This window comes from Rhamphochromis longiceps, linkage group LG22 (assembly GCF_057381845.1).
Source record: "Rhamphochromis longiceps isolate RC_006_pf linkage group LG22, R_longiceps_female_GT1.1, whole genome shotgun sequence".
NCBI lineage: Eukaryota > Metazoa > Chordata > Actinopteri > Cichliformes > Cichlidae > Rhamphochromis > Rhamphochromis longiceps.
Window position 1 is genome coordinate 30,003,167 of NC_140577.1, and position 27,501 is coordinate 30,030,667.

The 27,501-nt window shown below is 40.5% G+C and overlaps 1 protein-coding gene across 4 annotated transcripts in view; it reads left to right on the top strand.

Annotated features, from left to right (window-relative positions):
• Positions 1–27,501, top strand: part of LOC146644293 (hippocalcin-like protein 1) — a 51,727-nt gene that overhangs the window by 21,271 nt on the left and 2,955 nt on the right. For 3 of the 4 annotated variants that reach the window (XM_085395936.1, XM_085395938.1, XM_085395937.1), the window contains exons 2-4: positions 13,644–13,812; positions 19,211–19,492; positions 23,768–23,873. In XM_085395936.1, the coding sequence (XP_085252062.1) occupies positions 13,717–13,812; positions 19,211–19,492; positions 23,768–23,873 (484 nt within the window). In that variant the 5' untranslated portion in view covers positions 13,644–13,716. The remainder of the gene's footprint in view (positions 1–13,643; positions 13,813–19,210; positions 19,493–23,767; positions 23,874–27,501) is intronic. The other variant, XM_085395935.1, reaches the window with a different exon arrangement.

Below are 27,501 nucleotides of genomic sequence, written 5' to 3' on the forward strand. Positions count from 1 at the left end.
TGTGAGGGGAGCAGAATGAAGTAGTTAACAAATGCATGCTGGCTACATGGTGAATTTTGCCTTAGTGACTGTGAAGATGAGCTTCCCAGTGTCAATATTTTATAAGGAACTGCCGTGAGTAGGCTTTCCACCAGTCCGGCTTCTTGAAAAATATTACATAAATATTATATAAATGAATATCTTCTTTCTTTCTTGTCACGTGGGACTGGCTGGCTCATATATCTTTCCTATGAGCAAAAAGTAAAGAATATCCGTACATTCCTGAGTGCTGATATATTTGGGCATGTGCATCTTTTTTTTTGTATCATACACGAACCCTCTGAGGTCTAAATTATCATTTATGGTGACCCTGCACTAACCCTGTGCTACCAGAATATGTAATTTTGTTGTTTTTAAAAACTGTTTCTCTTGGGTCTTGGCAGTCAGGAGAAAGTAGTGAAAATTCTTACTGGCACTCATAAAAATCTGATTTTGATGTTTTTCAAATCAAAGTACTTTTACTTACCCCTAAAACAAAGGATTAGGTTTGGGATTGGAGTTTGGGGATAGGGTTGATGGTGTTGCTGATGATGACTTCAAGCACAAAGAGGTAAAGGTATTTAAGTCATGAAGGTAAACCTTTTTCCCACAAGTCAGTCAAAAACTGGAGCAGTTGGTGGTATGGACAGTAATTTCATTTTGAACCATTCCTGTTCCCATTAAACAAAGTGTTCACGGCTGGATACAGATCGTTTATGGAGTTTCCTGTAACTCCTTACAAACCACTATCACTGCTTTCCAGAGTTTGATTTGTCTCAGTTGGAATGATTATTTTGTGTCTGCTAGCATAGAGTTAAGTTTTAGGGTCATCATCAGATTCCCTAACAGAGAGCCAATCTGTATTCTGCCGATCTGTTGGCGACCCAAGGAAATAGATAAGTTGTGGGGGAGGGGGACTGCTGAATGCTTTCAGTCATGAAATTGAGATTTGTACTCCTGGATGCAGAACATTATTTCCTGTCTTTGTGACCTAGATGGAAATAGCATTGCCCTCTGATGGATGTGTTATAAATGAGGTCAGCCTCCTCTCAGATGGAGGTCTGAGTTTTTGAAAAGAGGTCTACAATTGGGCCGATGACGAAGGAATGCTGGAGGTATCGCAGCATTAATACCACTTGCCTTAATGGTGTGTAGACTGGTCTTTAGACGTCGAAACCACTTTTAGCTGTTTTAGCACTGGGATGTTGGCAATAGATTCTTACATTTCGGTGCACTGGGGTTGGATGATTAATTAGACTTCAATTTATTAAGATGTTGACCTTTAAGAGAAGAGAATCCAGTTAAAATGATTATTTTTCCATATATTCACACTACAAGGTTTTCCCCAATAGGAACCATTTGAATTAAAGCAGTGCTCATTCATCCTTCTCAAAACCCCAAACTTACTTGCCGTTTAGTTCAGATGGAGCCGAGACAATGGAAAAAGGACCTTTGGTCATCAAGACTATATCTGAAAAATGTCAAAGTCATAACAAGATTTCCAGAAGGGAACCTTTGACAAGACCATTAACTGTTCCCGGCAGCTGCCTGTGTCTACAGATCCAGCAGCTTGTGGTGGAGGCTGTGCCATAATTTCTTTATTTATAATAATAATAATAATAATAATGGATTGCATTTATATAGCGCTTTTCGAGAACCTCAAAGCGCTTTACAATTCCACTATTCATTCACTCTCACATTTACACACTGGTGGAGGCAAGCTACAGTTGTAGCCACAGCTGCCCTGGGGCAGACTGACAGAAGCGAGGCTGCCATATCGTGCCATCGGCCCCTCTGGCCAACACCAGTTTTTTCATCTAAATTAGATTTTTAACTGGCAAAAATTCCCTGTAAAAAGATGCAATTTTCAAAAAGTCAGTAATGCACAATTCTTGAACGAGTTATTGTGTTACATTAAGAATTTTGGCATAACAGAGTAGACCCTGTTTCCATGCACTGGACCAATCCCAGTTCACTCTGAAGATCTTGAAGATCCATTTGGGATGCAAGGAGTTTGGAGTCTTGGTCTCTTCACAGTGCTCCTTACTCGTGAATAGTTTTTGTTTTGTGGGTGAATCCGATGGAGAGTGGGACTGTACCAAACAGAAGACTGCTTATAACTGGGGATCTTCTTACTCAACTAAACAAGGAAAAAATATTAGACTGACCGCTGGTCTAAAACTAAGAAACACTAAATATCAAGTTAAATTTGAGAATTGCTTAATGGACCATATCAAAAACCAGTAACAAAAACATTTGAAACCATTAATCACATTCATTCTTTTTCTGTCTTCTTGGTCATAAAAGCAAAGCAACTATAAAAAAATCATAATTCACGATCAGTCACTGAGTAGAGGTTTTCAGTTTGACCTTTCGAATTCACAGTGGGGATTTACTGCTTTTGTGAGTTTCCATGACAGTAAATGGAATATCATTCGACTGTAATTTATAGCATCCTTGAAATCTTTAGCTTCACTATTAATTGCAGCATTAACCTCTTGACATATAAGTGTCTGTGGTTAGGGCTAGGATGATTGTGAGTCTCATGCTAAGCCAGCACATTTTTAGAAAAACGTTATTTTTTAAGTAAAGGATCATTTTTGTATGTCTTCCTTGCAGCTCTTTCATAAGCTTTCACAAGTTTTTCCCATCTCAAATGGGCAAATTTTCCATAAAAAGAGAGCCCTTCCACCAACCGGAGTGAGACACTGCGATCTTGGTGCAAACAGAATAAATAGATATCCATTGATTATGTTCATAAACAGAATACATATTGAACAAATAGGAAAGATTAAACAAACAGTTTGCAGTTCTCTGAATCGATTGCAATAATATGTGAAGAATGATTAGCAGCTATTTCAATCATGTGAAAAGCTCCATCAAAAAAGGCGTCCCTGATTTACCCCTAAACTCTCCTCTTCATCTGTCTGTTTTTCTCTCCGTCTCTCAGAGAGGTGAATGCCACATAAGCCTTTTAAGCCTTAGCCCGCTGCACTTATGTGACCTTAGCTGTTACTTCATCATACCCCAATCTCTTCTTATCGTTTTATACATTAGTCATTTTGAATGAAGGAGGAACGGTTTTAGATCATACTGTATTGCATTGTGTGTGTGTGTGTGTGTTCAGATAGCCGTGACTACTCAGTAATGTGTGTGTTCCCTGTTTGATGGCAGGTTATTATCAGCATTTAGTCCTGCTCTGAAAACTCTCTCTGCAGCAGCAAAGAGCTCCACACTGAGGACCAGTCCTCATTCTTATTTTTAACCACTCCATTAATGTTTTTTCTTTCAATAACTTTCAGTTTCTTCAACAATCCTTCTTCCTGTCCTCTGCCTCTGCTTCTTTATGTCTATTTTTCCCCACTGCTTCTTAAGATGGAAGCACAAGAATTTGGAGACTTGACGAACTGATTTGTATTGATCAGCTGCCTCTGCCAGGCAGCCAGTGACAAGGCACAATATGGAGCAGGTTAAGGAAAGGAAGGATGGGGTTGATGGGAGAATTATTCTTAAAGGGCAATGATCATATTTATTATTTACACAAGAAAAGCTCTTTCTTGGTTCATTTTTGTGAAATACTAATGAATTGTTACTAAATCAACATTCCCCCTATGTTTTAATGAATATTTTAGCATTTTCCAGCTTCTGTCTGATTTAGTCCCATAACATCACGTGTTTGGGGGGGTTTGTCTTATGAGTCTTTATAAGTTTATAAGTTTTATAAGTTTTATGAACCCCAATTCAAAAAGCAGACAAAGTAAATAACTAGAAAACTTTTAGCACAGACTTTTGTTGCTAAAGATCTGAACAATCCCTCATTAGTTTTAGCAAACAAGCTAGCTAATGCTAGCAATGAAGTGCTAATGTTACCTTTTGCTTCAAAGGCATTTGCAACCATTTATAAAAGGTGTTTAATGTCATCACCGTTTGTAAAATGTAATTAAAATGTTCACAATCAGAGGACAGTGCTTTACCGCTTTTGCTACATAGCAACCATTAGCATTAAGACCTTTGATCTTAGCCTTTCAAAAGAAATGGTCCCAGTTCAATCATACTCGGGATGATCAGTTATTCCTTTAATCTTACATTACTTCATCTATTATACCACCACTTTGCATTCTGTTGATAGCATTAGGTACTTTTGAAAAAGTTTAAACTTTTTTTTTAAATTAATAGTTAGTAGCTTTAAAGTTGCCAAAAATCTCATCCCAGTGTATCGGTATTTCATTATGCCCAAAACTCTGCTGAATGCTTTAGTTCACCATAAGTGTGCTGTTGAATATATTCAAAGTTTTTTAAACGAGGTCTAAAATTGATTTTCCTCATTGGTGCCTTCAGGGATGCTGCAAAAAAAGATTTGTATTCATGAATTATTTTGCCCTTTAAAGGATAAACCATGAAGAATTCTGGTGGTGACTGGATGTCATAACGGAGATAGGATTTCAGAAGCAATAAAGGAAGAGTGAAATTCAGAAATAAGTTTCGGGAATAAGATTTGCAAGTTGCAGTCAATGACACAATGACCCAGCAGTTCTGATAACTCGTCGATCAGAAATCTTTTTGTTCCTACGTGTTCACAAATAATTTTATTTCCAAATAATCTATTCTTCCAACACTTAAAGTTCACTCTTCACCAGCTTCACTCTTTGCAGGCTTGAGAATCTTAACCTCTTAGGATCCTGCTTCCACATATGTGGACATCACATTTTGGGTTATTTAGACCAAAATACTCAATTTTACTTCACAAGGGCCTGATATCCACTTACGAGAACATTATACTGCCACTGTTCTATCGAAATTTTAAATGAATATCCTCATATGTGGCTCTCATTTTTCTTAGAAACAAAAATTAGGTAAAAAGAAAATCTGGTAATTCTTTGTTTTTACATTCATCAGGTCCCAATCAGCCCAAATATCAAAGAGAAATTAAAAATGCATGCTGTGGAAGAGTTTGGGTCTCAGGAGGTTAAGGTGTGTTTTCATTGTTTTTGGTTAGGGTTTTTTGCTGAGGCAGTCCGTGAGGGTGGAAGTTGTTATATAAAAGATATAAAGGAGTGCCTTCAATCTGCATTCTTTCTAATGTACAGTAGGGGACGACTCCTCCAAAAAGAGGTGCATTTGTATAGAATTATATGAGAAAACAGCCCTGCGCTGGATCTGTGAGCTCAGTAAATGCTGTAATATCAATATAATACATTTATAGGGTTGGCTGCTAGTTTTAAATCTCGTTGAATACAACATGATGTTCATTTTGCAAAATAAAGTATGAGCCCATTACATACAATTGATTTATACTTCTGTGTAAAATATTTCTGAAACCTTATGCTGGAGCCTACGCTGTAAGCTAACATGAACCTCCCTGGAAATGCATCCATATGATGAATTGACATAAATGCTGGCAAAGGTGCTGACCACTTGCAAAGGCTTTATTGTAGACTCTACACAGATTCATGGCAGTAAAAATAAAAATATAAAAGTATCATTTAAGCTTTAGAAACTGCAAGGGTACGTAACTGGTGAACAGGAGTGGACCAAACGATGACAATAAAAAGAGAGCAGTTAAGATGCAAATATCTTTCAATCTTTTACTATGTTACCATTTTCTAATTTGTCACCTACACAGTGCACAAATAAAGTTATCATCAAAAGTGAGAAAAGGTGTCAAAAAATAAGACTCAAATTCTTTTGTGAGAACAATCGCTGTGAGACCACGCCAGGCTATCGCTTATCCCTGCAGTGACAGGGAGAAGCACCAGGAGGGCTGCTCCAATAGAAGAAAAGGAAATTGTTGGGCAGAAATTACGGAAAATTGTGAGGGAGATAAAAGCATGAAGAGCAGGACGGGAAGGAAAAGAAAGCGGCCCAGCATCTCAGGTGGCCTCTCAGATTGCTGCTCTTTGGCTCTTTGAGAAGAAGCAACGGGAGACGGCAGACTGAAAACACTCGAGTGGAGAATAATAAAATAAAATCAATGGTGCCTGTCAGTTTTTTTGATCTGTCGCTCTTTTCACATGGCACCAGCTTAGTGTGCTTTATTCAAGTACCGTACCACCCCTGTTGTCTGTCTTCTCTCCAGTCCTCTTGCTTTTTTTCCCTCCCTCTCTCTATCCCTTTTCCTCCCTAATGACTGAGCTACTGGCAGGCGATATGAAGGCGGCATTTTCTCATCGTAAAAGCATATTAACTCATTCACTGCCAGCCATTGGCAGTGAATGAGTTAAACCCATTGACTCATTCACTGCAATTGACGGCTATAGACGTCAATGGCAGTGAATGAGTTAAACAGTCAAGAAAGAGACCAACTCTCTGAAATGTTAAATTGAACTTTGGACTTATCTCTAGCTTGCCTTTTTTTTTTTTTTTAAACATTCATCCTTTCTCTTTTCCCATTTCCACCTCTCCATCTCAAACTTTTCTGCCTCACTACTCTCTCTTTCAATTTATTGCTGCTAAAATTGGGCAGATGTTCTGTAAAAGCCTTTTATTAAAAACCTGATATTGGCCAGCCAATGCCATCCTCCTCTTTTATAATGGCAGTGCCTCCCTGACCACAGTTAGTCAATATAGTTTTAATACTTTTTATTTCACATGGGCGCCCAGAGAAATAATTTCAGCCTGGTGTGGGAGGATTTTACTGAACGGTCTGTAAAACCTGCAATGAAACCTGCTTCAATCCTCCTTAAGGAGCAGCTTACACAACTAGAAGAACTAAATTACTTGTAGAATCAACTGATGTGCTCTAAGGTACTTCTGATGGGTTTTCTGGGTAATATAATTGTATCTATCTATCTATATAAAATGTATCTAGCACATACAGTGGGGCAAAAAAGTATTTAGTCAGCCACCGATTGTGCAAGTTCCCCCACTTAAAATGATGACAGAGGTCAGTAATTTGCACCAGAGGTACACTTCAACTGTGAGAGACAGAATGTGAAAAAAAAATCCATGAATCCACATGGTAGGATTTGTAAAGAATTTATTCGTAAATCAGGGTGGAAAACAAGTATTTGGTCACCTCAAACAAGGAAAATCTCTGGCTCTCACAGACCTGTAACGTCTTCTGTAAGAAGCTTTTCTGTCCCCCACTCGTTACCTGTATGAATGGCACCTGTTTGAACTCATCATCTGTATAAAAGACACCTGTCCACAGCCTCAAACAGTCAGACTCCAAACTCCGCCATGGCCAAGACCAAAGAGCTTTCGAAGGACACCAGGAAAAGTATTGTAGACCTGCACCAGACTGGGAAGAGTGAATCTACAATAGGCAAGCAGCTTGGTGTGAAAAAATCAACTGTGGGAGCAATCATCAGAAAATGGAAGACATACAAGACCACTGATAATCTCCCTCGATCTGGGGCTCCATGCAAGATCTCATCCCGTGGGGTCAAAATGATCATGAGAACGGTGAGCAAAGATCCCAGAACCACACGGGGGGACCTGGTGAATGACCTGCAGAGAGCTGGGACCAAAGTAACAAAGGTCACCATCAGTAACACACTACAACGGCAGGGAATCAAATCCCGCAGTGCCAGACGTGTTCCGCTGCTGAAGCCAGTGCATTTCCAGGCCCGTCTGAAGTTTGCCAGAGAGCACATGGATGATACAGCAGAGGATTGGGAGAATGTCATGTGGTCAGATGAAACCAAAGTAGAACTTTTTGGTATAAACTCAACTCGTCGTGTTTGGAGGAAGAAGAATACTGAGTTACATCCTAAGAACACCATACCTACTGTGAAGCATGGGGGTGGAAACATCATGCTATGGGGCTGTTTTTCTGCCAAGGGGACAGGACGACTGATCCGTGTTAAGGACAGAATGAATGGGGCCATGTATCGTGAGATTTTGAGCCAAAACCTCCTTCCATCAGTGAGAACTTTGAAGATGAAACGAGGCTGGGTCGTCCAACATGACAATGATCCAAAACACACCGCCCGGGCAACAAAGGAGTGGCTCCGTAAGAAGCATTTGAAAGTCCTGGAGTGGCCTAGCCAGTCTCCAGACCTCAACCCCATAGAAAATCTGTGGCAGGAGTTGAAAGTCCGTGTTGCTCGGCGACAGCCCCAAAACATCACTGCTCTCGAGAAGATCTGCATGGAGGAATGGGCCAAAATACCAGCTACTGTGTGTGCAAACCTGGTAAAGACCTATAGTAAACGTTTGACCTCTGTTATTGCCAACAAAGGTTATGTTACAAAGTATTGAGTTGTATTTTTGTTATTGACCAAATACTTATTTTCCACCCTGATTTACGAATAAATTCTTTACAAATCCTACCATGTGGATTCATGGATTTATTTTTCACATTCTGTCTCTCACAGTTGAAGTGTACCTCTGGTGCAAATTACTGACCTCTGTCATCATTTTAAGTGAGGGAACTTGCACAATCGGTGGCTGACTAAATACTTTTTTGCCCCTCTGTAATAGCAGGGTGCAAGATGCTAGCAGGCAGGGCATTCATGGAACGCTATAACCAAGTGGCCGGCATATTATGACAGCAACATCAGGAAGAAGGAACAAGAGAAGCTGGAGAAGTACCAAGGACTCAGAGAAGAGCTCGAGAAGATGTGGAGGGTGAAGGTAACAAGCTAGCCGAGTGGCTCCAGCAAATCCCAGGAAGAACATCTGGTATCTCTGTCCAGAAGAGCACAGTCCTGGGAACAGCTAAGATACTGCGCAGGACCCTCAAGCTCCCAGGGCTCTGGTGGCAGACCTGAGCTTGAAGGATAGACCGCCTGCAGGGCCCAGAGGAGACATTTTTTCTACACGTGTTACATAAATGCCTGAAATCGTGAATGCTACGAAAAATAACTTATCATATTAGTTTTCCAATTACATAAAAGCAAACAACAATAAAATGGTAAATAGAGCTTTAGCATCAACAGCTAACTTAATATTAATTTAACATAAGCATAAATAACACTGAGAAACCCAGTTATGTGATTCATTAATACTGCAATGTATGTCGCTAACATTAGCAAGGCAGCTAACTTGTTGACACAACTTTGTTCGATGGGATTTGCATGGTTTGGTTAGTCTGTATCCCCCACCTCCAGCTCTTGAGCCAAGCGAGCTAGCTAGCTTTGAACTGTACGTTTTGCTGAATGCGGCGAGATCACTTCAACACCTCGATCAGACTCCCTCTAAAACAGCAAAGCAACAGCAAACTAAGTACCAAGCTTTTAAAGAAATGGGCCATTAGGTGATGTGAAGTTATCAAGACATTAGACTGTTACCTAAACAGGAGGGGCTACTATGAACCATACATCAGCTACAAAGGGACGTATAATGAGTGAATCGCTTTGTGTTTACTCAAAAATACCACATTTCTTTTTAATTAGTGAGAGTGTCAGACTGCAGTGCTCTGAAATTGCTCTGAAATGGTGTTTTTGGATTTTCAGGAAGGTACTTGGAAAAAACACAGTTGCAGATACTGTAATAAGTTTTGGTAGCACCTCTAAATCCACAGATCTGACTTTCTGTCACCTCTTTTCCCTTTCTCTCTGTGATCCTGTCTTTGTTCTTAAGCCATTTGTCTGTGTAGCTTTGTCTCTCTTCTTCGCCTGCCTTTCTCTCTTTTCTCCATGCGAAGATCATCAGGGTAGAAGTCAGTGACCCGCTTAGCAGCTCTGAAACAGATGTTCACAGGGTTTGTGTATGTGTGCGTATGGACTTATGACGGGGCCTGACAACAGCAACTAACAAGCAGTGGGCACTTAAACTGGGGAGATGGATTAATGTTTTTTTCATGTTTCAGGATGGAAGGATAAGCAATAAAGGGGGACAGTAGGGATTGGGTTTGGGAGTTAGATTGGGATTAAAATAACTGTGGCTGTGGCTTCTTTGACCGACTGACATGCACACAGAGTTGTTGTGGATCACAGCTTGGTTAAAGAACAATTCTAAGGGGAAAGAAGAGAGTTGTGAGTTCACAGAAAAGGTCAGTGTGCTAGAATAGGTTTTGTTGTGCAGTTGTAGCATAGAGCACTGTCAGTCAGGCTGTCACTTTGTATTATTGAGTCTTTAGGACAGGATCTGACTGACTCGTGGCAGTAGCAATTTTTGTCAGAGCTTTAGGGATGGTCTTGATGAAATAATATAAAATATGATTGTAAAGATCACCATTGTGTTTAATACACAATGCTAACAATCTTATTTGTTGTGAAGACTCAGATCTAAAAGCCGAGCAGATTGCAAAAAAGCGCCATGACATTCCAGATTTTTTCATATGCGAACTTGTAACATATAATATGTTGTATAAGATATACACACATGGAAAGGATTGCATTTCTGCATTGTGAAAAAAAAGGAAGTAAACATCAAGTGATTATGAGCTGGTCCTGATATTTCAAAACAAGAAAAGGAAGAAATGGAGGTTCAGTTCTCAGCAGAAGGCAGCAACGGGGAGGTCTGAAGAGTTGAGGCTGTATGACGGCTGCTTTTGTACACATTTCAGGATGTGAGTGGGGCACTTTCAGCTCTTCACTTTCAGTAGAGGTGGGACCACATCAAAATTATGCAGGTGGTGTGAGCGGCTGAATTGAGAATAGTCGAGGCCCCAACATTTCTTTAACACACAAAATATTTTCTGTGTCCGGTGTGTAAAGGCCTTGAGCGTGACTACGAAGAACACATGCCTAAAGTAAAGTCCTTATAAGGTAACTGTTTGTTTGTTTTTTGGTTTTTTTTAAGTCAGTTACTTCAAAAGCTGGATGAGCTTGCTCATAGGATGCAGCTGTGGTTCCCATTCTGAGCCTTTCCACCAACAATAATTGCAGTGGACCTCCATGAGAAGAGGAAAATCCCATGATCTGAGGATCTGTGGCTACATGTGGCGAAAAGTTCTCAAAAATCCTGATGTGAACATTTTAGCAGGTCTTCACAAACTCACTCACTTTCTGTTTGTTTTGTTTAGATATCAGCCCAAATCATCTGCAGCGTTTCACAGAGACATCATGTGGAAGCAACCCTCGTGGCTAATTGAAGCAGAGGTTGACTGTTTCTGTTTGTCATCGGGAAACCTTTGTTGCTGTTATTTAATCACCTTTGTCTCAACAATTAAATTTCACATTTGGGCAGCGTGGGAAGGAATTATTAATCGTTACAGGAACTAGAAAGTGTGTGCATCAGTGAGTGCGCGATGGGTGTGTGTTCTCCAAATGCTCATCCAAGGCACAACGGTGCACTCGGTCTGTTCAGCTAAAACGTAAATTACTGGTTTACAGCAACTACCTACTCATTTCACATATAGCCTTCAGCAGTGCAGGCACCACCACCCAGTTACTCCTTGAGGAGAAATAGATTTATGTCTGTCTTTGTGGTTGGATTGCACATGATGTTTAAGACAAACTGAACTCTGCTCAGAGTAAAAAAATCAAAGGTTTGTGTGTTGAAAATTTGATCACTCAAACTATTTAAAAACATCCTGGACTTAAAATTTGAAACAAGCTTTTCTGGGAAAAAACAAAAAGAAAGCACTGGTCCTCAGGTGTTTCTAAAATAACCTTCAAAACCTGACGCCCTTCAGAATCAAAGCAGCTCCAAGGTGTGAACTTGACAGGAAACACTGGCGTTGCGCCAAGTAAACTGCATTTTTCTGACAGCTGGCAAAGGGTCGAAAATTGCAGTGCATTCTGGGTAGTTGCCACCATGTTGGTGTTCGCTCAAAACCTAAACAAAGATGGACATCAACAGGTAGTTACTCAATATTCAATGCTGTACTGTAATGTGTTTTGTCTTTTTTCCAATTCGATAAAACACAACATTTCCTTATTATTACATACTAATATTTTGTAACCATGTAACAATTACTGTAGATGTGTAACTGAAGTGCAACGACAGCACGAAGTCGGGACTGCAGAAGTTTTAAAACACGAAAGTATAAAGCTTTTGTTTGATTCAAGCCATACCACCATGTAGCTACAGCCTACATATAACTGCCACATTTGTAATGTAGCAAAATCCCTACGATGTCTTCAAGCCGTACATCGTCGGCTTCATGACCAGAGCAAAAGTCTTCCTCCACTCTGTAAAACACGGCTGTGCCACAGCAGTTCACCATTCTGATGACCCAAAAGCATCTTCAGTCTCTGTATTTGCTTTTTTTCAACTTGGATTTGCACGAACAATGGTCCCATAATGCACTTTGTTGGTGACGACACGATCCCAACCTCCGTCACATCCCAGTCCTCCCTCTGCAACTTTCACCAGACCCCAAACAGGAAGGACTCATAACTGATGGTTGCAGTTCCAGCGTCAGCAGGCTGGGGACTGACTATAAGAATTACTGTCAGTGCTCAAGCGTTTACAGTAAAGCCTAATTTTATTAGCCGAGTAAAGAGATGGTTGAGTGCGTGGGTTTCGCTTCTGCGATGGTGCAGCTCTCGCCAGTCAGTGATAAACACTACGCCGTCCACCTCAAATGCCCCACCAGCTTACTTTGACTTTGTAGAGGTCACGTAAACACAAACAGGCCCGCGCTTGTTCCCGCTTCTTTGGGCACGTACACGAAAAGCTGACGGCGTAATTACCGAGCTCAACCGAGGAGAAAGTGTAGGTCAGGAAGCGTCTCGTCAGAGGTGTTCAAGCCCCACTGATACTGTAATTTTAATTTGCATTGCCACACACACAGAAGTCACAGAACACTTTGATGGCTGAGCACAAGCTAATTAGTGGTCCAAAGTAAGGAAACAAAGTTAACAAGCACAAGTTTGTTGGACCTTTTTTTTTTTTACTGAAAGATGTTACAGTGCAGAACTATATAAATGTTTGTATAGAAAGCTCTACCACAAGAAATACCACAAAGACATCATTTTAAATGAGGCAACCACTGCATTTCAACCCTAATTGGTGGCAATTTAAGGTATATTTAGTTTTTTTTCCTACTGTTAAAATCTCTTACTCTATGTATTTAATCTTTAACCACTATTGCAATGTCCAAATTGCCTCCAAAGTACCTTCATTACATTATTAATAGGTAAATGAATCGGATTTTATACAAGTGATGTACTCCTTTTCTTAGTAATGGTTTTATTGTTTAGTTGAATCATTGAAATCGCATTTTGTGCAGCAGGTTGATCTGACATGAAGATTAGGAGATCTGAAGGCACACACCACACGGCTGATTTGACACACAGACACGCAGCTGGCTAAATAATCCCATAAAAATGTGATCAGTGGGCTAGCGCTTGACGTCACCGGGGCACGCTCAGGATTATTTAACGTTTTGCGACTGTGATGCGGCAGTTTAAAGACTTGCGTAACATCTCGTGTCAAACGGACTGGGAAACAATACCGTCACAAGGCTTGCTTTGATTCCATTAAAAGACTTTGTGTGAGTTGCAAAGCTGTGCTGTCTGTTTGGAAGTGTCTATGTTACTGTTCCATGGTTTGCCCGATCATTTTATTTGTTCAAGCAGAAAGCAGCTGCTGGTTTTAATTGTAGCCAACAGTCGACTGTGCGAACCCTCTCTTCTAATCCCTCATATGTTTTGTTTTTGTTTTTTTCGTCTGTTGCCGAGCAGCTTTGGTGACGTTGCGCTGTTTGCACTTCTCAATTGTCACTCGAGTTCACCCTCCTCTCTTCTTAATTGTTGCTGACCTCCCGTTTCCTTATCTCTGATTGACAGGTGTGAAAAGCAGCCTGGCTAGTGCTGTAGTCGCTGTTGTTGTCAAGGAAACCCAAAGTCCCATCCCGTTGCCATGGGGAAACAGAACAGCAAACTGCGGCCAGAGGTGTTGCAGGATCTCCGTGAGAATACCGAGTTCTCCGACCACGAGTTGCAGGAGTGGTACAAGGTGCACAATTCACACCCTGAACACTGTGCAAAAGTCTCGAGCCCGCCTTCAACTCTTTATACTCTCCTTCCAAGGAGCAAGACTTTATTGTAAATTTTTAAAGTGGTCTTGAGCAATAGTTCTCCAGGCTTTCTGAAGGTGTTCAAAGTTTTTCTTTAGACATTGACTCATTTTCACAGGAATGCTTTCTCTTGTTTGTTGAGCCACATAACCCTGACGTATGATTCATTCTAGGATAAAATGGCACCTAATGCCACCTAAAGGCACCAAACCTGTGTTGTGTCTACACATAACAGACCGCAGATCAGTAGATGAACAGTATCTGAAAGTCACATCCCTAAGAAACAGAACAAAATCCAGCAAAGACCTGACACAGGACCTGAGATGCCTGAGAGATTACAGCTGGCTCTTCAGCTGTATTTTGTGTATCAATGTGTACAGAGGAGGTCAGGATAGAGGTACAGATAGTCTGTGGCTGCATCCATCTGTAAAACATGATGGAGGCTTTGTCGTGGTTTGGGGCTGCATTTCAGACAGTTGTGTCAGGGATCTTTTGGATGATGATGGAAAAGATGGAAAAGTACTATCTGATTTTGATCCACCATTCAGTACCATCTAGAAGGTGTCTGATTGGCCACAGTTTCATTTTAGAGCATACAATGATCATAAACAAACTGCCAATACAGTAAAAATCCTTCCTGGTAGAAGAACTAACACAATGGAACACTTTCAGTCATGGATTGGCCTCCCCAGAGCCAAAAATCCAATGTTTTGAAGCAATGTGGGATCATCCTAACAGACAATAGAACAAAAGCCAACATCTAAAGAAGAGCTTTGACTGTCTTTCAAAGGGTTTGACGAACTATTCCCAAAGATACTTGATAAAATGATAAGGAAGCTGACCTAAGAGAATTCAAGCTGCGTGGGAGAGTAAGGCTAGTCATACCAAATATTGACTTTCAAGCTCATTAAAACTATACAAACTTTAAATTTAAAGCTTTAAATACTGTATTTCTAATTGTGTTCCCACATGCTGCAATAAATTGCTGCATGAGAAGGAATGCAGAAAATAAAAAGAAATGGTGAATGGCTCAAAACCTTTGCACAGTACTGTACTATATTATAGCTGTAGTCTTACACTACTGTACTTCTAAGAGAAATACTGTATTTTTTTGTTTTGCAGATTTATATTGAATTGTATATAATGACAGATCTGGTATTTATATGGCATGTACATAAAATGGACCAGTAATACTAATATAACTATAAGAGGTATCGTTTGGCATAGATGTTTATAAAGCCGTACGATGAAGCCAACAGCAAAGAACCAAAAACTGCAGTTTCTCAAACGGCCATCTGAGGCTTGAGGCTCAACTTTAGTACAGAAATAAACTGCCCAGGTTCTCTGCATATGGCAACTGTGCAGGCGGGGTTTTTTTTTTTTTTCAGTTCTTCCATTTAACATTATACAGGAATAAATGTTAGCTATTAATGAGGGTGGGGCAACTTTGAGTTACAGAATAGTGCTCACCTCAGGCAATTTATCTCTCTTAAATTCTCTTATTTGTGGTGTCGGTGCCTTTTGGAGCATATTCACTGAAGTTATCCAGCAAATAATATGGATTTCAGTTTGGTTATTATACAGACAGATTGTCCAACAAATCCATGATCCTGTGTTGTTTGTTGACTTACAATCTTTTATTCGATCGTGGGATATCTTGATGCATGCTCGATCATCCATGTAAGCAAATCCCAAAAGGCTGATTCTGTTCATCTGGACGTAGCGTTTTCACTCATCTGCAGGTTTCCTCAGCCTTCAGTGGGCTGGTTTCAGTTATTGTGCAAATGTACTTGGGGAAACCTGCAGTCAGCTAAGACTGAAGAAGTCACTTGGATGAGCGACGAAACGTTTCTCCGATTGAAAATGCTACGTGCAGATGAACAGAATCAACCTTCGTGGGATATGTTACTTGGCTTAAATACAGATACCAGGTATCTGTACGATCTACTCATACAATGCCAACTAAGCTTGCTAGTGTTAGCTGATAACACAACCATTTTTGTCAGATTCTTTGGCTATTTGGGAGCAACACAACTAGCTAGCAACTAGCTCAGGGGTGGGCAATCTCAGTCCACAAGGGCCGGTGTCCCTGCAGGTTTTAGATGTGTCCTCAAACCAATACAGCTGATTTAAATCTAAATTTGCTCCTCAACATGTCCTGAAGTTCTCCAGAGGCCTGGTAACGAACTAATCATGTGATTCAGGTGTGTTGACCCAAGGTGAGATCTAAAACCTGCAGGGACACCGGCCCTCGTGGACGGAGATTGCCCACCCCTTATAGCTGAACGCATTAGCAAACTAATAAAGCAATAACCCGGAGCATAAAGATGAATAATCTGGTCGATTTAAGTAGATTCGTCACCTTGCATGTGACACAGCACAATCGGATCAATTGGTGTTAGAAAAATATTCAATGTTGCACCTTTAACTACCGTCTGAACAGCATGGCTTGAGTTATCATCTTCTGATATCAAAGTTGCATGTTTTAAAATAAGTCTCTTTACCTATTGTTTCTCCAAAATCAGAATCTTCCTGATCTTCAAACATTTCAAAAGTGCTTTGGATCCTTTCATTGTTGGTAAAAATAAGTCCTAAACTAGGCAAATATGTCACACAGCAGAGTTATGATTTATATCACGATTGTTAGGACATCCTTGCGTCTTCTGTACAGACGTGTTTCTATCTGTGATCTGTAACACTGACAGCAGTCTTATCTCCGTCCACCACAGAGCACTGTCTAAACCCAGTCCTTTATTCAGTGGGGAGCTTAGCATTATGAAATGCCACAGTGACCTGACCTCACAAGTTATCTCATCTTATGCACATGGATATATGTGTAGTGGCTGCAGAGCTTTACACGTGGGTTAAACCTATGGAACAGCTGTGCGTGCTGTCCTGAATAAGAGTTGTACAAGTTAAAGCCCACCCCTCACTGACCTGTCACAGTGGTCACAGCTCTCAGCAGATCAACTGCTTCTGAGTGTGGGAGATGCTGGATGCTTCACTAAACACAGTGAAATTTTGAACACTGTCAATTAAAAAATATTTATTAGGAGCACAACCCTGCTGATTTTTCCCCTCCAGTTGTGAGTAGAAATCCCAGCCATCAGAAATGGTTTTGTTACCTCATTGCCTCTATTTTAAAGGTCTTTGTAAAAGAGCTTTATTTCTTTTGAACAAAGACCAGGGATAGAAGTGACTTTTACCTCCCTTTTTTTCCTCAGGCACAATTCCGCTTTATCAAATGTGAGGGCTTGAATAGAAGAGATAGCGTTGGCTTTTCTGATCCAAGACTAAGCTCCTTTTCAAAATCATTCTTATCAGAATAAGAAGTTAAATGACTGAAAATGTTACTACTCAAAGTTTTGATTGAGAAATTTGATCTCTGACTGTTCTGATGTTTTGAAAAAGTTATGTTAGTTTCCTGGCTTCTTGCATATACAGTTGTGGTCAAAAGTTTACATACACTTGTAAAGAATATAATATAATGGCTCTACCGAGTGTCCCGTTATTTCTAAAACTCTGATTTTTCTCTGATAGAGTGATTGGAACAGATACTTCTTTGTCACAAAAAACATTCATGAAGTTTGGTTCTTTTATGACTTTATTATGGGTTAACAGAAAAAAGTGATCACATCTGCTGGGTCAAAAATATACATACAGCAGTGCTAATATTTGGTTACATGTCCCTTAGCCATTTTCACTTCAATTAGGCGCTTTTGGTAGCCATCCACAAGCTTCTGGTTGAATCTTTGACCACTCCTCTTCACAGAATTGGTGCAGTTCAGTTAAATTTGATAGCTTTCTGACATGGACTTGAAAACATGTGGACAATGCTGTTCAGCATTGTCCACATGTTTTCAATGGGGTTTAAGTCAGGACTTTGGGAAGGCCATTCTAAAACCCTTATTCTAGCCTGACTTAGCCATTCCTTTACCACTTTTGATGTGTGTTTGGGATCATTGTCCTGTTGGAACACCCAACTGTGCCCAAGACCCAACCTTCGTGCTGATGATTTTAGGTTATGTTGAAGAATGTGAAGGTAATCCTCCTTCTTCATTATCCCATTTACTATCTGTAAATCACCAGTTCCATTGGCAGCAAAACAGCCCCACAGCATAATACTCCCACCACCATGCTTGGCTGTAGGCATGGTGTTCTTGGGGTCAAAGGCCTCACCTTTTCTCCTCCAAACATATCGCTGGGCATTGTGGCCAAAAAGCTCAATTTTTGTTTTGTCTGACCACAGAACTTTCCACCAGAAGGTCTTATCTTTGTCCATGTGATCAGCAGCAAACTTCAGTCGAACCTTAAGGTGCTGCTTTTGGAGCTAGGGCTTCCTTCTTGCACGGCAGCCTCTCAGTCCATGGAGATGCAAAACACGTATGACTGTGGACAATAACACCTGTGTTCCAGCAGCTTCTAATTCTTGGCAGATCTGCTTTTTGGTGATTCTTGGTTGACTCTTCATCCTCCTGACCAATTTTCTCTCAGCAGCAGGTGATAGCTTGCGTTTTCTTCCTGATCTTGGCAGTGACGAAACAGTGCCATGCACTTTATACTTACAAACAATTGTTTGCACTGTTGCTCTTGGGACATGCAGCTGCTTTGAAATGGCCCCAAGTGACTTTCCTGACTTGTTCAAGTTAATAATTCGCTTTTTCAGATCCATGCTAAGCTCCTTTGACTTTCCCATTGTAGCGTTTGTGGGCGTTTGTATCCAATGAGCCCTATTTAACTGGCCTAAGAGAAGTCAGCAGCTGTAGTCACTCATAATCACTCACAAGTTAAGAGGCCATGCTATGAAGCTCAGTTCACTGACAACTTTGTAAGTCACCAAAATTGCTAATTCATGTTGCTGTATGTATATTTTTGACCCAGTAAATGTGATCACTTTTTTCTGTTAACCCATAATAAAGTCATTAAAGAACCAAACTTCATGAATGTTTTTTGTGACAAAGAAGTATCTGTTCCAATCACTCTATCAGAGAAAAATCAGAGTTTTAGAAATAACGGGACACTCGGTAGAGCCATTATATTATATTCTTTACAAGTGTATGTAAACTTTTGACCACAACTGTATGAGCAACACAATGCTGAACTGCATACTGCATTTATTACAACAGCAAGGCTTTATAATAGAAGAGTCCAGGTACTAGACTGGCCTATCTGCAGTCCAAAATAGACACTGATCACCTAGAATTCAATGCATTTTATGCAGCATCCCAACTTTATTGGAATTGGAGTTGTTTTATATTATTCTATAGACATAAAGAAAAAGTTAAAGGTCTTATTTTGAACCCTGTCTCACCTAATATCTGCTTTTTTTAACCTCAGGGTTTCTTGAAGGACTGCCCCAGTGGAACCTTGAATGTGGAGGAATTCAAGAAGATCTACGCCAATTTCTTCCCGTACGGCGATGCCTCCAAGTTTGCCGAGCATGTCTTCCGAACTTTTGACACCAACGCCGACGGGACAATAGACTTCCGGGAGTTCATCATTGCCTTGAGTGTGACGTCACGAGGAAAGCTGGAGCAGAAGCTTAAATGGGCCTTCAGTATGTACGACCTGGATGGAAATGGGTATATCAGCCGCGAGGAAATGCTGGAGATTGTAGAGGTAAGCAAGGGAAGCTGGTTAGTTTTGGTGGAAGTAAACACTTCTTCTGGCCTCAGGTGCTGGTGGAGGGGTTGTCACATGTAGACCATGCGATTTCTCTCAAAACCTTCCGTTATAGCTCATTATGACACTTTTATTAGGGCCACAAGGTTACTGCCATTTAAAAGCAAACTGTTGTTGCAGTGCTATCTACTGCATTTAGCTAGGTCACACATCACATTTACCTCTTGACTGTATACGCTTACCTAATTGCATAGTGAGTTGATGTTGGTGGCATCTCCCCCACCACATAACCAACAACAAGCTAATTAACTCCCTTTAAATGGAAACTCAGGCTAGATAAAAAGTTAGCCATGGCAGTTTTGAAGTTGTAACACTGGAATCATTAGTAGCATCCTAGTTTGCGAACATGAATTAGAGTGCCTTAGCAGCTCACAGACACTTAGTATCATCACTAAATAATATAAATACTTGTGCAAAAATACTTTGTCATCTCCCTAGCAGGCCTTTATATTAGTGCTGTCAGCATTAATCTCGTTAAAATGACGTTAACGCCATAACCGCGGCAAATCTCCGTTAGCAAGTTACCGCGGATCACCCCGTGCGTGGGGCTGCAAGGTGTCAACGTGTTAACGAGCTAACCGAGTACATTCAATCATGAATGAAATCACTAATGTAGACTCTACAGTATGCTTGCCATATGTGTAGAAGATCCCTTCTTATCTGTAGCAGTTGTAGCTCAGGATATAGAGCGGGTCGTCCACCAGTTAGGTGATACTCAACCCCCAAATTGCCTGTGATGGACCTGTGGGCATGCTATGCGAATGTAGCTTGTAGTAAAAAGCACTCAGTAAGAGTAGTAAAGCACTTTGATTTATGGTCCATTTCAAATTCTAAATCCCCAAACCTGATTTCATTTTCATAAACACACATCATGCGACTGAAACAGGAATGTTCTTGAATAACTAATTTGATCTCACCAGGAGTCTCAGTATGTTTTCTTGCTTTTTCCTGCTTGTTCTTTCCATTGGTCCTTCAAATTTTCATCTAGCACATGGTGCAAACTACATTACAGTTTGTATTGATCAGCCAATCACAGAGATTTATACAATACTAAGAAAAGACAGAGCACCTTTAATAAATACTCCCATTAGTTATGTTAAGTAAGTTAATGCATTCATTTAAGTATGTGGATGAATGCATTAACTTACTCTAATAGGCACCCTGAGTGCAGCATTGGCACAGGCAACAGTTTGCAGGAAGGCTGTTAAGTAGTGCTGCATCTAATCCTTTCACTGTTGAAGAGAACAAGCAGAAGGACTCATATGTCAAGATATTGGACTGAGGATCTCGCTGTGTATTCTGTGTGTGTGTATGCACTTCTGGATTCTCATGGATTAGCAAGTTAAATTTAACTTGAGTTTATCCCTGAGTGTGCAGAATGCTAGGATTATCTACAGGCTCACTGAGGTTACACACCGTTAGGGAAAGGAGGGGACCATTATGTGCTGAGAGTGAGCAGGAGAGTGGAAGGGTCATGACTGAGGTCAGATTTGTTTTACACCACATTATCAGATTAATAAAAGCTCTACACTTTTGCTGATCAATGGACGTGTCCATCATTATAACCACAATTTCAATTTCTTGCATATTGTGAGTTGTATGTGGGTGTGGACACACAGGAAGGAGAAAAGGACTCGTGCAGATTGGTTAGACGGAGAGATCGAGGTGGAAACGACGTGCAGCAGGTCAGGGTGATTAAAGATAGATATTTGCTAACAAGCAAAAGTTTGCTGAGAAAATGGAAGGAGCAGTTTGAGGAGCTGATGAATGAGAGAATGGGGAAAGATGGTGAACTGGGAAGTGCAGAGGATTAGTAAGGAGGAAATGAGGGACAGAGGGCGGTGGACTTACTAACCAAATTGTTCAACACAATCCACAAGAGTGAGAGGATAACTGAGGAATGGAGAAGCCTGCTGCTACGGATTTTCAAGAGGTGTCATGTGCAGAGCTGTAGTAGTGATGAGCCAGCCCAAGAAAATATGGGAAAGAGCTGCTGATGCTAGGTTGAGAAGAGAGGTGACGATCGGTGAGCAGCAGTGTGGCTTCATACTGACAAAGAGCTCTACAGATCTGATGTTTGCTTTGAGAGTGTTGATGGAGAAGTGTAGAGAAGGATCTCCACTGTGTCTTTGTGCATCTAGAGAAAGCAGATTATAGGGTGCTAAGGAGTGTCAGGAGGGAGAGATGTATGTGAGGGTGGTGCAGTGCATGTATGAGAACAGCAAAGACATTGGTGAGGTGTGCGGTAGGAGTGGCAGGGAGTTAACCCTAACACTAACCAACATGGAGGTGGGATTACATCAGGAATGAGCCTCTTCCTCTCCAGAGGGTTGGTGTGACAGAGGAAGATGTTAGTGATAGGCTGAGATATTCAGATGATCTGCTGTGGGGAATCTTAAAAGCAACAAGCTGTGCCCTTCAGTGAATCCTTTACAGACTATGGCCTTGCTATGGTGGAGTCGCTTTTTCTACTCTGACACAATTAAAATTGGGTGACTTATTAACAAGTATCATAACTGCTCTTCCAACATATCTTTTCTGTGAAATTCATATTTTAGAGTCCACGTCTTTACTCATAACCTGAATTTGAGTAAACACCTGCAGTTCAATCCAAATGTGATTTTTATCAATTCTATTTTTTTGTGTAAACCTTAATATTCACATCCATGAAATGTGCTAAAGATATATAATCCAAAGTTGTAATACCATTTTGTACCACAAGATGGTGCAAAGACTCACTATAATATTTAATGTAACCAGCCAAATCGATTGAAAACTGAGCGCGGGAGGAAGTAAGAGGAATATCAAAACATCTCAACCATCTACAGTCATTCATCTCAACACAGTCAGTTGTAAAATGCTGCCCCCTGGTGTTTAAAGTTTTTTGTTTTCCTCAACAAATGCAGGGATAACGTCCACATCCCAAACCGTGAACTTGTGTATCACAAAACCCTGTTTTCTCACTAATTTTCTTATGTTCATTTTATTTTATTTTTTAACTTTCTAGCTACCTTAGTAAGTCAGCTTAGGACAATATTAATCAAATATTGAGCTAACGCTGGTTTGAATGCTGTTTGTCTGTCTTAATGATGGATGGATGCTACAATATGCCCTTAAAATGGTATAAAGTAAGAGTACAGCTGGGCTCCATTTCAACTTGAGCTGATATCTCTGCAGCAAAATCCACAGACATCTTGGACATAACGTCATCGCTGTTGTGTCTTCAGATTCTGTTGTGGTCCCGAGTCATTAGTGAGCCTTCCTGGGAAGCACATCTGAGGATACCTCTCATTACAGGGAGCCACCTGGCACACCTGTTGGCATTAGCTTGACATTCATTGTTGGTGAAAAGATAAAAGGAGCCAACCATGAAACTGAAGGGTTGTTGCACACTAATGATGGCATAGCTGAATCATCTGTGCTCAGACTTAGGGCAGTTAAAATACCTGATTATTTCTGTGTGCCTGACGCCTTTGTCACTATTTTTCTCCTTGGAGTTTTTTTCCCACAGTTTTTTGAAGGACGGTGTGGGCATGAGACTTTACAGTCAGAGGAGATAACATTTTAGAGCCAGTGTATCTTTCTAAAAAGCACAGAGGGCTCATTTCCTGCGAGCTCCCTGCCTCTGTGACGATGCTCCTGCGACACTGATCTACAGTTGCTTTTACACCCTATACTCCCAGCGGAGGAGATTTAATAGGCACGTAAGCTGATTTTAGATCTGCGCCTGAGGCCAGCTGATACTCGGAGCTTCTCTTGCAGAGGTTAATTTAATGCTATCAGGGGACGCGGCGTGCTCATATCGGTCAACAGATAAAGATGTATGAAATCAATAGTGTAAGCCCTGCTTGTAAGCCCTCCGTCCCTTTACCCCGCTGCCACATGTGACCCATGTCACCGTGGCGCGATGGAGCGATTCTATAGGCACACAAACGCTGCGTGGGTATTTCTGGAAAAGCTGCCCAGGGAGCAGCTCTTAGCATCAGGAGCAACAAATGTCAGTGAATCATGTGGACTTTCAGAAAGGCTGTTTATCAGCATCTTGAAAGCTGCAGTGACTTTATTTTTTTTAGTTCAGTTATGTTTTACTTCTTTCCTGCTGAGTCTCCTTAATGGGTCCCTGCTGGCTTGAATTCACTTATCTTTCTTGTTCTCCTGTCACCGCCCACCCAACCAATCTCTCTCTCCTTCTTTTTCTCTCTCATCTCTCAGGCCATCTACAAGATGGTGTCATCTGTGATGAAGATGCCAGAGGATGAATCCACGCCGGAGAAGAGGACGGATAAGATCTTCAGACAAATGGACCTCAATAATGATGGTGAGAGGAGGAAATGGCAAAAAGGAGGGTGCTGGGGAGAGACAGAAAAAGAAATGAGGGTAGCGCTGGGTGAATGTGACAAGATCATCTTTGAAATGTGCTAATTTTGTTGGGGACAAAAGACTTTGTACAGAATTCAAACAGCATATATGTGTCCAACATTTACAAAAAAAAAATGTGGCTTTCATTCACACGTGAAAAACAAACCATTTTGTGTGTGCGCGCATGTGTTTAATGAAAGCAATTAGTCTTTATGTGTCATCTTCTTGTTAGAATAGCAATAAACAGTGCAGATGAGGCCAGAACTATTAGCCATCGTCTGAAATTGTATTTGACTAAAGTATTTCCCAAGTGCTGTCAAACAGAGCAAGGGTTTTTAAACACAGCTCTTTGAAGGTTTGATTTTGGATTCTTACATTATTTTTATTTTTTTACACAAAAGCAAAATTATTTACCCCCCACCCCTCCCCCCTGCCGTTAATTATCAGCCCCCTGATGGTAATAGATACTTGTTGGTATCTTTTTTTGCTGGATAACAGTCTGCAGTCATTTGCTGTAGTCTCAAAAACACTTCTGAGCTCTCCACACTCCACATATTTTCAATGCAGTGCAGGTTGATGCAGCTTGGGGCTTTGTGACTTTAGGAGGTAGTGCTTCACCAGGAGCGACATATATTTTGGGTACTTGTCATGATGAAGGACAAAGTGCTGATCCAGACCTGGTTTTACTGCTGACTGCTTGAGGCTTTCTTTCAAAATCTTTACGTCCTCCTTTCTTCATGATTCCTTCCACCTTCATGCATTTCTCAGTTCAAGATGTGCTGAAGCATCCTCACAGCGTAAGACCCCCACCACCGTGTTTCACTGTGCTGAGGGTTTTCTTTGGGCTGTGCATCCCTCCCTTCTTTCTCCAAACATAAGAAACACCCTGTGGCCAAAAAGCTCTAATTTCATCTAATCTGACCAAAGGATGTGCTTCCAGTACGCATAGTCTTTCTCCAGGTTGTCCTCATATGGAAAGAAATATGTCTCAAAAGAGTTGCAAATATGGACGATATGATATAAAGCATAAACTAAGATTCACGAATGTGTCCAATGATTTATCTTTTGCTCAGCTCACAAATCCAATAATTTTCTCTTTCAAAAACCTTTCTGTGCACAAAAATGTGTAAAACTACACGTACCATCTCTCGCTCACTCACAAAACGTGTGGCGAATTACCAGATGCGCACAGATCACGCCGCATGAGACTGATTTAACGCACAAATCCACAAATGTATGCTGCTTTCAAGTCCCAGTGTAAAACTGGGACATCTTGCCTTCCACTGTATAGTTGAGGGTTTGTTTTCTTTTTGTTTTGCTACCATTACCACCATGATTATTCATTACACTAACATTAATGTTAGCCTGCCTTTATTAGTGAATGGTGACATTAACATTAAAGTGTTATTCCACATTATTTGCCTTAAATATATATTCAAACTATACAGAGATTAGTTAGCATACACTCAGTCCAGAGGATGATCCACAATGATGTACAATCGTGGTGTTCCATATCTGCAGCTGAGCACTGGCTGACTTTTCCCAGAGGAAGAACGTCCAGCATGTAACACCAGATTATTTAAACCACATATTAACCTTTATAGGCTGCTGTATAGTATCTGTAATTGTAAGTGATGTTTTCTAGTTTGTTTTTGTTAGAAAAAGAAACATCAGGTATACAGTGGAAGCCCAGATGTTCCAGTTTTACACTGGGACTTGAAAGCAGACATATTTCTATCTATATCCTTAGCATACTTTAATGTGGTTTGAAGGTGTGTCTTCTGCAGAAGAGCAGTTTTTCTTGGTCTGTAACCTCTGCAGGGTTCTAGTGGTTGTCTTCTTTGAGACTACAATTCCCAAAGTGGTTATGAGAGTCATCGTGTCTTGGCAGATGTTCTGGGCTCTTCAGAAACATCTCTCACAAGTTTTCTTTCCAGAGTCTGAAATCTTTCCTCGCTGAAGTTTTTATACTTTGTGTAAATTGGAAGATAACCATGGTAACTGTAATTTTGTCTGATATTGTGTGCAAAAAGAAATAACTTCACAGACTATCACTGCCTATTGTTGTGCATCCTTTATGGCCTTGGCTTCTTCCAGCATGCACCAAATCCCAAAGCAAAAGTTATGTGAAAATGGTTTCATTGGCATGGGGATGTGGCTTTACTGTTGGCTGATTGACAAATATATTGGTTATCATTGGTTGACAGATCTTTGTTGAGATATTTTACTAAAAGCTAAACTTTTGGGTAGGTTTATCCTACCCAAAAAGCATTTCTAAGGCATTAACTGCAACTCTATGTATAACGTAAGCACAATGAACTGTGGGTAAATCTGCGAAGTCAACAACAAATTCAGACATACCAAAAGTGTTTGCCAAAGAGCCCACGTGTACGTAAAAACTTGGGGTTGGAACAGACATAAGCCCAGACTGATTTAGCAGGAATGCAACTCAAACTCTGTAAGTCTGAGAGTGTGGACATTGGGATTGGGCTTCAAACTCCATGACGCAGAGAAGTAAGGGTTTAAAGGCTGTAATGATGTAGCTGCACAGGAAGAGGCCAGCAGTAATAAAAATTAGAAAAATGTTGCAGTAACTGTCGAAATAAACACTGGATTGATTCAAATATGATTTAACCATAATTCTGACATAAAACACGAAAGATCGTTACATGATTCTGAATAAAAATCTTCCACTTGGTTCTAGTGTTGGTTCTATTTATCTAAAAACAGAAGAAAAATGAAGGCAAGAAATAAAATACAAAGAAAAGGAAGATGAATGGGATGTAAGGATCTGTACTTATGCCTTACCTACCTCCATTAAAAGCTAACTACATAATTGATGAAATACATATACAAATACAAGACAGACTACTCTCACATGCTTGGGGGCAATTAGCTTAGCCTCGCATAAGAGCAAAAGAAGGAGCAAGTGTTTATCAGGTGGTTTCTGCTGGTGTAAAGATACACACCAAACACACATGTATCATTATACATATATATTCTATTATACATTATAGCATTAGTAAATGTTCAGACAAACTGTTTTCTGGTTGAAATTTTATGCTAACATAAGCTGCTACAGAAATGGAATTGTCAAAGTTCCTGAACAGAAACACCACAGCATGTATGTAGTGTTCAAGCTAGCATAAAACAATTACATGATCATAGCTAATGCCACTAATGGAGAGCTAACTACATATTTGAAGCTACACTAGTGTTTTGGTGCCACCATGTTTTTTTTGTTGTTGTGGTTTTGTTTCCTGCCAGAAGCAAAGAGCGCTAATTTATCAGCTATTGCTAGCAAGCTTGGCTAACTGCCACTACCCGATCCGTACCAGAAACAAGATCGGTACCACGCATGTGCAAAAGGTGTCTACTTCTGGCCAAAGCTTTTTACGATAGTTACGGGTCAGAGTATCTGTTAAGATGTTAAGAATAATAAGTATAGCTTAAAATGTTTGCAATAATGAAATATTTCAATATAATGTAGACAAAAACTAAAAATAAAACGACAGTTACGGATCAGGACTCCCCGATCCTTACTGAGCATGTGCAAAGTTGGACTGTACAAATTGGTCTACCCGATC